The sequence below is a fragment of the Rutilus rutilus genome (genome assembly GCF_951802725.1).
Source record: "Rutilus rutilus genome assembly, chromosome: 11".
Classification (NCBI taxonomy): Eukaryota; Metazoa; Chordata; class Actinopteri; order Cypriniformes; family Leuciscidae; genus Rutilus; species Rutilus rutilus.
In genome coordinates this window covers 40345149-40355957 of record NC_140216.1, presented here as the reverse complement: position 1 = coordinate 40355957, position 10809 = coordinate 40345149, and the positions used below count along the sequence as shown (strand labels likewise).

The following is a 10809-nucleotide window of genomic DNA, read 5'->3' as shown; positions in this document are numbered from 1 at the left end:
CACAAAGTCTTTCCACGTCATTTACAAAGCAATGTCTTGTTTTAAACTTTTAGTTTTCTTGTTGTTATCTTCCTGTTTCCTGTGCCAGTTTTTTAAATCATTATATAATTGCTAAGAACAAAACCAATGCCATGGGTAAGCACAGTTACAGGTTACAAAATCAGGAAAATATCATAAAAATGACACAGTGAGACATTCAGAGTTGCTGGATGTAAGAAGAGTGTCCAGGTTAGGGTTTAAGTTCATTACCAAAACCGAAAAAGCAGGGCTTTAGCACCCTGAAAACTACGTTTTGAACACCCGGTAGAAAATATATACATCAACTCGTTGAACTCCGAGTTTTGAAGCAGTCGTCAGTAAAATGATGTGTTTGAGGGCTGGTCCAGTTGTTTGTGGACAGACAACGTACAACATAGGCGGACATTATGCAAATGTGTTTCTGGTGATGTAGAACGGTAACGCAGTGGGATTCGAAACAAAAACAACTCGTAAAGCCGGTTCAGAGTCAATTCTTTCTTTTGGGAGACGATAACTTTATTGATCGTTGTCACCAATATGTTCAGTTTGTTTAGTTATCATGGACTCTGTTTGTTTTCATCTTTTGTTCTAGTTTCCCGCCATTCATCAGTTACCATGGACACAAACACTAATCATCACAGCTGTTCGTTATTTTGTCATCATCACCATGTATTTAAGTTCCTCCTTGTGCAATTTGCACTTTTCAGTTATCTGGCATTCAAGTTTTAACTCAGAGTTGGTTGAACCTCCTTTCTGAAACAGGCCCCTGGTATTGTTCGTGTATAACATTCTGTTACATTGCATTCCTGCTATTGGATAACCTAATTGGAGTTTGATTTATTAAAGAAACTTGTTTGCACCTTTTTCATCATCTTCATCTGAACCTGATCGTGACACTCGTGCACTTTCAACTTTACAACTTTGCCGAACGTTTACATTCACAAACATCTATATTACACACTGCATGAAAGGAAATATTTGAAAAAACACAATAGGGGCACTTTAAAATATTGCGTTTTTTATTAAACTTACCCACATACAAGAGTTGATAAAAAAGGATGCATGAAGGCATCAGATATTTCAATCAATATTTTAGTTCATGTTAAAACTGTGCCATGGATGACATTTTTCATTATGATTTATTGAATGTTTATTTTGTATAAAGATACAGTATATGACATTAAATGCTCATTATATTCATTTACGAACTGTTAGTAAATAATATGATCTCATTTAAACATTTCAAGAGTAATTTAAATCACTGCACCTTTTTAAAAATACAATAAAGCAAACAAACACAAGTTAAAGGGTCATTAGCTGACCCTAAAATTACCATCAACTACAACCCATCATATTTTTCGATTTGACAATGTGAAATAAATTAACCTAGCGAGTTTTGCATTCACAATGCAAGTTATAAGTGAACCACACCGTAAAGAGGTCATGACATGAAACTAGACAAATTACAAATAACCTTTTATTATTGTCATCATGTAATAGCTTGTGGCTTAAATTATACTTTATTGACAAAGTTGACAATAGGCAATAGGAAAATTGACAATAGGAAACTCTGCAACAGGAAGATGTATATATTTTGATTGTGCTGAGAAGGTCTTTTACACTATAAAACATAATATAAAAATGAATTAGCTGTGAAATAAAGCTGAAGTGCTGTGTAACTATAGCCTACCTTTAGTTTACTAAAAAAAATATTCACGAGAATCTGGACAGGCAAAATTATAGATTAGTATTAAAACATTTCAAAGAAACAGGTTTAGATAGACAAGTTTAAAACCCCTTACCAGTCAGGGATCACTGGTGATCCCAGATTATTTTAGTTCAAAATATGTTTGAGCTTATATATCTCAATATTAATAACAGTCTGGTTAATTTTGAGTCTTGAACTATAAACTCTCAAGTGTTGGCTTTCTAAATGTAAGTGTGTTATGTTTCTATTCAGAATTACTTATGAGCAGTAACCTTTTTATTTTGGGCATTTCATGTATGCAGCACTTGCCAAAATTGGGGGTGACTGAGAAGGGGTTTTAAGTGCTTATGCATGGGAACATAATAAGTAATATTATGGGTTGTTTCTATTTATTTCCTGATCCTTTCAGTGCTTCACACTCCAGTCGAGACGGTGGCGGTGATGCAACAAAGGTTGTTGATAAGCACAAATGATATAAGAAGAAGTAAAGCAGGAAGAGTTTGTCATTCACGGCTGCATTATCAGCATGGCACTTCGCAGAAAGAATTTAATATGTAAGTCTTTATTTACTCAGTTTGTGTATTCGGTTCCTAAGTGGAATACGTGTTTTATCTGTGTAGCAACAAAATGTAACTTGCAAACCAACAAACATTACAAAGTCAAATAACAAATGGTACTGAGTGAGTCAGCATTATTTTAAATTTTTAAATTTCTAAAGGGTTTAATTGCAATTTAATTTATTTCAACAACAACAACAAAAAAAATCTATGCAGAAGAAAGTTTATAATCAGCCAGATTTCTTGTTGATGTTTGAAATTACAAAATATAAATGGTGAATAAGGAATATAATAAAGGTAAACTGGCTTGGAGTTACCTCTAATAATTATGCTTTAATAAGCTTGCAATAAGCTTTTTGTGGAAATTACTTTTGCAGATCGACCAAATCCGCACATGCTAAATCTCAGTTAGCACGTTCTCAGTTAGCATGCTAATCTCAGTTGCTGCACGATTTACTGAAAGAACAGCCTCTGATTTGCAAAATGCGCTGTCAAACGCAGAGATAAGATGCCAGCATTGTGGTATCCACTGATTATGTTTTAAATTAATTTGCCAATAAGCTACAAAATATGTGGAAGACCGAATTGATGCAGGACTTACAGGTCTAATATTCGTAACATTCTGAAATAGCTACAGTAAATGTGTTGATAATGTATGTTTCTCCTTCGGATTATAATTTAAAACTATATAATTAGATTTGAAGACATTGCAATAATTATTACAGTTCGTTATGGATTAAGTTACATCATAAATAATAGTTGATATTTTTATTTGGGTTTTTTTTTTTTTTTTTTTTTTTTATATAAAAAAAAAAAAAAAGTTATGTTGTTTTCCATAAATGAAAATGCTGACTGAACCCTGACAGTGAAGCTCAGTTGCAATTATGCTTGGTTCATTATAAAAATGTATATTATATCAGGATTTGATTTAATTATATATAAAATCGCATGGACTTTGTGCTTATAACTATAACAGCTATAACACTAAAGGAAAGAAATATCAAAAGCATAACATTTTTTATTGGACAAGTAGAAATGAACTATCATATAATCAGACATTTTGTATTTCACATCAGGTGGACTATTTTTTGTGACAATAATGGTGTTCTTGGTGCCGAAGATTCTTATATTTGTAAGTGAGTACTAACTTGAACTATATTCCTGCAATGTTTTTAATGTCAGGATTTTTTTTTAAAGAAAACATATATTAATATATTATTGTTTCTATCCTCAGGTGCTGCTCCTCTACAGAAGAGATCCAGTGATTGCCAGTGTTCTCTGTCTTGTGATGGAGCACTGGAGCACCTGAAGCAACTCAAGAGTGTTCATGTTCGTGTAGAACATCAGTCAGAGGAAGTTCATGATGAAGTATATGAGGTCTCTAGTTTATTGAAAGAAGACGGACGCTGTTCTGTGGTCGTGCTGAAATGTTTACAGGGCACACAGTTCGCATTAAGAATATATGCTGATGAAAATAATCCAGTGCCTGAGCAACTCTACGAAAATAAAAATTCAAAGCCTGGTAAGGTCATAATTTTATTTTTTTTAAAGAATTAGTTCAATCAAAAACAATTTGCCTCCTATCCCCATTCCAGTAAAGTCATATTTGTTTCTTCTATGACACAGAAAAAGAGGGACGGTATTTAAAAATGTTTTTAATATATCCAATATTTTAAAAAATGCACATTTTTAAAACAGTCGCATGATGTGCGAGAACCAGTCATTTTGAAAAGCTTGACTGAGATTGAATACTTAAAGTTTTTTTTTGTTGGTGAACTATTCCTTTAAAGTTATTTAAAAAATGTATTTCTATTATCATACTGAATTAATAATTGTATGGCTCACCCTTTCAAATTTTCCACAGAGTGTACAGAGAAAAACCTGAGGAGTAAGTAAACTAACGAAGCCTCGATTCTTAAGCTACACACATAAGTTTTATTTATTAAATATAAATGTTTTTTCCTAACATTGAGAAATAAGCAGGAATTTGATCCGGGAATTCATGCAAAGATGTTTTTTTTTTCTGCCTGTGTTTATTTCAATCCCAGGTGGTGCTGATAGGAACTTCTCCAACAAACTCCTGATCCTGATGATTTTCTGCTGTTTTGTTTTTGTTTTTTAAATTCCTGCCAAAGAAATGGTGCCTTTTTTAGACCTCATTTCAGACCTCAGACCAGCACAAGATTCACTACAGAACTCACTACTGGACTTTTCTGAAGAGTGTTAACTGGAGTAGTGTTCTTCTTAGTGAGGTCTAAACTCTTGCACACTAACACTTTCAGTGCACACACACTGGTTCATTTGACCTCAGAATCCAGCTCGTTTTGATGAACCGAACACCAGTCCGCTTAAAAATTAAAAACATGGTCCACGTATGGATCATGTCAACTCCGGTATGATTTCCTGCTGATATTCTGAACACATTCAAAATTGGATATAGCAATAAATATTATATATATTATTAGGGGTGTAACAATACCCTCACGTCACGATTTGATACATAGGCTATCACTATACTGAACTCACGATATATTATTATTGCGATACTCTAAGACATATGATAAAAGGTTAACAAAAAATGTACTATTGATTAAAATGCTAAATTTGATATTACATTGTGTAAATGAACAGCCTTGGACTTGTGCTGCAAACCCAAAGCACAGGACAATAGAGACACCAGAATAACAATATTCATGATTCTGAAGATGAAAATACTGAATTATTTTAGATGAATATGAACTCTTTCACTGACTAGATATATTTAAAATAAAGTAAGCCACTTTTTACTGGTAACATCAGACAAATGGCATTATCAGGACACACAAATATTCCCGCATTTCATTATTATACATTATATTCAACACTATATATAGTAGTTTAATGTAGTATTGACACTAAAACTCGGTAAACTTAAATTTTTTCTCACACAGTAATTTTTATTTTGGGTGAATATACACTATACATATTGTCACTATCCACAATACATATTGTTGCATTTTTGTATTGCGATATATCGTGACACAGTATATTGTTACACCCCTATATATTATATATCAACAACTTTAAATGAATAGTTTTATATTTCTCCATCGTTTTTAATTAGATGTCATTGTGGCAGCTCCTTCACGGCAGCTCGAGATGCAAGTGCCATTCTGTGTTGAGGCTTAGAAACAAATAAAAGGTTCAAATCCCAAGTACAAAAGCGGGGCAAGCAATGCTATAGATTCTGCCACCGTCTCCAGCATTAACATTAGCAGCAGGAGAAGCGTCTGTCTATGTGTTCATGCAAATATATCACACTTCTGACCCCAAAAATGTGAATACACTAAACACAATCCAGCGGAGGCAGGGGGGATCAAACTGTTTCGGACCAAGTGTGAAAGCAACTGTATGTTTTGTCTAAAGCTATTTTTATGTCTTTTATATCTGCTCATGTTGCACATTCACTTTTTGCACTGCTGTAGCTTTACTATTCTGAATAAAACTATGTATATATTTGAATAATTCATTTACTGCACAAATTTAACTTAAGGTACTTGTGTAAGTTAAGTTGTTTTCTTGCTTTAACTATGCATCAGGTCATTGTACTGTAATAATAACTTAATCTGTGATGAAAACCCTATTGATGTGACAAATGTTTGTTTTGTATGTTTAAATTTTGATTTCAAATTAAGGGTTTATAAAATTTGCCAAATATGAAAGAAGCTTTGAGTTGAGCCTCATTTATCATTTAGATTTGATGAAGCTGATAAATAGTTTCTCATATTTGACTACACACACACACACACCTCATCCAATAAAATATGTATTTTCATTATGGTATTGCACATAAAAGTTTGAAGCATACGTGATAAAAGCTGTAACAAAACACAGCACTCATTTATGAAAGGAAGTGGAAACACTGTGTGGTTTAAGTCTCTGCATTGTTATGAAACCAAACGTTTGATCGACACAGGTCAACATACAAAATGGAGAAATTCATTTTGTTCTGTGTTTTTTCTTCCTGGAATTTGCAAATAATTACCAGTGGTAAGAATATCCTTTAATCTTGCACTTAACTCACCATTTTAACCTCACATACAACAGTTGTTTGTATCAAAACTATTTCAGATAATTGGTTTATCATTTTTTCCAGATGTTCCTGAAGATGAAGTGACTCTGTTCAGAGTCGAGCTGAAGGACAGAATCAGTCTGAACTGCAACATGACCCACAGATATGAGATCGCCTGGTTTCATCAGTATTCTCAACAACTAACCCAAATAATATCTGCAAAAACAAGCCATGCAGCCGGAAGAAAACTTCTAGTTACGCACAATCTCAACAAAAGTCGTCTGAAAGTTGATGCAGATATAGAGATCACTACAGTCACGCTAGTTATTAATGGAGTAACAGAGTCAGATTCAGGACTTTATTTCTGTGGAACAAAATCTGTGTTGTCTTCAGAGATGCGCTTCCAGAAACCCATCAGACTGGAGATTGAGGGTTAGTGCTGTGATTTTTCATTCTCACTCAAATCTTCATAATGCTTTCAATGTTGAGATATTTGTCTACTGCTAATTTAATTTAGTACCAGTGCTGCTAGTGATCTGATCAAACCTCATTCACTAAGTATTAGAGTGGAGTGTGTAAGTGCAGTGTTTGAATGATTCTTGTTGAGGAAAGAGCTGCTGTTATAGTAATATTGAAACTATAATAATATTTATTTTTTGATTAACTTCTCTTTGCTTTCAATTCACATTTATTTGTATAGCACTTTTCACAATACACACAGTGTCAAAGCAGCTTTACAGAAAATGCCATATTGCAATTTACAGTGATCTGTCTAAGTTATGTATTTCAGAATCACAGTTGGCCAAAAATTGTTAAACAATGTAATAATTTAAGGTAAAAACAATGAGCTCATTGAAGTAATGAATACTTGTTTGTTAACAAATGATTATGACATATAGAAAATTGTAGCATTGATACAGTGATCAATACATTAAATCATTTTCAGACAAGCTGACAGACAGAGAGGACAAAGATAATTCTGTCACAGAGCCGCCAGAGGATGTGGAGATCGGTAAGAGCGGATGTTATTCTTGATTTTCTCATGACTCTAAAAAAAAAAAAGGACTGATTTGCCAAAGCATGTACACTTGAAATCAAAATTATTCAACCCCTTCATGGATCTTTAGTACTTAGTTCAGCCTTTCGCTGTTCTGACCTGCTGCAAACGAGATGTATAACCAGACAGCAGCTTCTGGCAGCGTTTCTGAGGAATCTGAGCTCGTTCCTCGTGAGCAAAGGCCTGGGGTCTCATTTTTAAAACTGTGTGTAGGAACCATACTAAAAGTGTACGTGCGCCCGAAAGCCAAAAATGGCATACAGAAAAAAATATTTTTTTATAAAAAAAAAAAACGCAGAGCAGTTTTGGGGGTAACGCATTACAAGTAACATGCATAACGCATTCAGATTACTTTTTTGATGTTACAAGTAAAGTAATGTGTTACAAGTAACATGCATTACGTAATCAGATTATTTTTAATGTTACGAGTAAAGTAATGCATTACAAGTAATATGCATTACGAAATCAGCTTACTTTTTGATGTTACGAGTAAAGAAACACATTACAAGTAACATGCATTACGAAATCAGCTTACTTTTTGATCTAACAAGTAAAGTAATTAATTACAAGTAATGTGCATTACATAATCAGATTACTTTTTGATCTCACAAGCAAAGTTTAATGTGTTAGGACTCATTAGATATTGCTTGATGCTGCAATAAATTTTTTTTACCTACAAGAGTCTCCTAGGATCAAGGGTGTAGATTTGATTTGAACATTGGGGGGGGGTTGAAGTTTGGGTATGCCTCCTGATATTGTGATCATGGTATAAATATTGGGGGGGTTGTAATGCATAGATTTAAATATTGGAGGGGGGGGGGGGTATCTCCCCCCAACCCCCCCACAAACTACGCCCCTGCCTAGGATAGAAGGAATGGGTGGATATTCCGGAGCAACTTGGCATTTCTGACTGACCATTGGCCATCTTGGTTTGGAGGGGGAAAAAATCGACACACAACGGCTTGCTTGGTTGCAGTGTATAGGATGATGCCCACTGTAGTGACCTCTTTGCATGAAAGGGTTAAAGAGGTCATGACATGAAATTAGACTAATTACATTTGCTTGATGCAAAAACAGTATTGAAAACTGTAAAAAATGTGAATGAAAACACTTTTATTACTTGTCATCATGTAAGACTTTGTGGCTTAAATTATACTTTATTGACAATAGGAAACTCTGCAACAGGAAGATGTATATACTTTGATTGTGATGAGAAGGTCTTTTACACTATAAAACACAATATAAAAAATGAATTAGAACAAAGCTGAAGAGCTGTGTAACTATAGCCTACCTTTAATTTACTAAAAACTGATTCTGGAGAATCTGGACAGGCAAAATTATAGATTAGTGTTAAAACATTTCAAAGAAAAATGTTTAGATAGACAAGTGGAAGTGCTTTATGTATGCATGGGGACATTATAAGTAATATTATGGGCTGTTTCTATCTATTTCCTGATCCTTTCAGTGCTTCACACTCCAGTCGAGATGGTGGCGGTAATGCAACAAAGGTTGTTGACAACCACATATTATATAAGAAGAAGTAAAGCAGGAAGAGTTTGTCATTCACGGCTGCATTATCGGCATGGCACCTCTATGGGTTGAACGACCAATTTGCGACAATACGGTTTCGGGAAACAGTCGTGACTAGCTAGTTGATTTCTTCAACGATGCATCATACTATGGTAGTGAACCAGCGAGTTACGTCGTTGTACGGGAAACACAGCCCAGTTCATCATTGGCCTGTTCCTGCAATCTTGAGCTCTCAAACAGAGTTGAAGCTGCTGAAAAATATCTGAGTGAAACATAATATTTCTTTAATGCTGTACTGGCTGTCAGCTCCAGTGTTTCTGTCCTCCTCTGTGTATTTTAATGCTGATGTGTTTTGTTGTAGAACAGCGCCACCATGTGACATCAGCTGACTACTGCGGCTCTGAGCTTCTCTGATGCTGATAGTGATGTTGGGATATTTTCTCTTTCTGTAGATGATGTTTTGTCCCGGGGCTCGATATGCCTGGATGACATGGTTCAGGGGGACACTATCGCTCGACTGCACTGTCTCTATGTCGTGTTCAGAACACCTCACAGTTTCACATGAGAAAAGAGGCGAGGCAAGGCAAGGTTATTTATATAGCACATTTCATACACAGTGGCAATTCAAAGTGCTTTACAAAGAAGAAATTAAAATAATAAAAAGAAATAAGAATAATTAAAACAGTTTAGAATAAAAAATAAAATAAAATACAGTACAGTACAGATATTACACACTTTACACAAATATTCTCCCATTACTACAATCTCATGTGATTAATATTAGATATGATAGATAAACTATTTTCTTGAGCTAGCATGAAAACTATATCCAGTGATTAAAAAAGACTTGCACAAATGTGTGTGTTTTTCATCTGCAGATCTTTCCAGTAAAGAAGAGCAGAAAAGGGCTCCGCTAATATTTTCTCCAGGATCTGAGCAGCTTTGACACTAGATGATGAATCCATCACCATCTGAGACCGATATGAGCTAAAACCTGCTGTGCCAAATCTAAATGAAAGCATGCGTGTATTTTGCACAGTTCTGATCTCAGACCTGAAGGCTGTTTAACAGTAATCTAGCGCCATCTTTACCCATGAAGCTCTTTAGAGATCAGATGCTGGACTACAGTATTACACAAACACACTGGATTCACCATCATAACTACAAGATGGAAAACATTTACATTTATTTATACATTATACATTATACTCTTGATGTACATCTAACATGCAACACCTATTTTGGTTTAAAAAAAATAAAATGTGAAAAGTTATAGAAAATATTAATTGTGGCAAGTGTCACAAGTTCATATATAAGAACGATTGATCCTCAAATCACCATCTTTATCTGTCATCAAATCACTACAGTAAGAACTACAGTAAGAATGAAAATAGCAACTCAATTTGCTACTGAGATTTAACAATGTCTTGGTATTTTGTAATTGAAATGTTATTATTAATAACATTTAAGTTTTGACTTGGTATGACCAGATCTTATTCGTTCATTAATTAAGATGCATTATCTTAAACTCATAATGCCTTCATATATTCATCAATCTCCATTTGGTCCATGTGGTTTTGCGTCCGTTCCTTTTTTTAACCATAAAGGGAAAGATTAAATAAAGAATGATTGTATTTTAAATGTCACATTGAAAAAGAACATTAGCATTAGAACTGTACATAGAAAATGCTGAAAATAAAATATGAATTTTCTAACTTTGGTTTGATGTTTTGCACTTTTATTAAACATTTAAAAATGCACATTTAAAAAAAAAAAAAAAAGTTTACATATAAACATGTCAAAGTTTTCTTGGGCAGAACAGAGAGGAGATACAAGAGCTGATTTTAAGACAGATATTGCAGAGCTCCTGTCCCAACATGTTGAGGGC

The 10809-nt window shown here is 34.1% G+C and overlaps 2 protein-coding genes across 2 annotated transcripts; both read left to right on the top strand.

Moving 5' to 3' along the window:
- Window positions 1-2216: 2216 nt before the first annotated feature.
- On the top strand, window positions 2217-5975 carry LOC311300356 (uncharacterized protein). Its single transcript, XM_084424614.1, has 5 exons — window positions 2217-2280; window positions 3360-3419; window positions 3518-3805; window positions 4148-4171; window positions 4332-5975. The coding sequence occupies exons 1-5, from the start codon at window positions 2253-2255 to the stop codon at window positions 4403-4405; spliced, it is 474 nt and encodes a 157-aa protein (XP_084280740.1). The 5' UTR covers window positions 2217-2252; the 3' UTR covers window positions 4406-5975.
- A 250-nt stretch (window positions 5976-6225) lies between these two features.
- On the top strand, window positions 6226-10310 carry LOC311300343 (uncharacterized protein). The gene is made up of 4 exons (XM_084424591.1): window positions 6226-6312; window positions 6419-6766; window positions 7281-7346; window positions 9374-10310. Exons 1-4 carry the CDS (start codon window positions 6252-6254, stop codon window positions 9484-9486), a joined length of 588 nt encoding a protein of 195 aa, XP_084280717.1. The 5' UTR covers window positions 6226-6251; the 3' UTR covers window positions 9487-10310.
- Window positions 10311-10809: the final 499 nt, after the last annotated feature.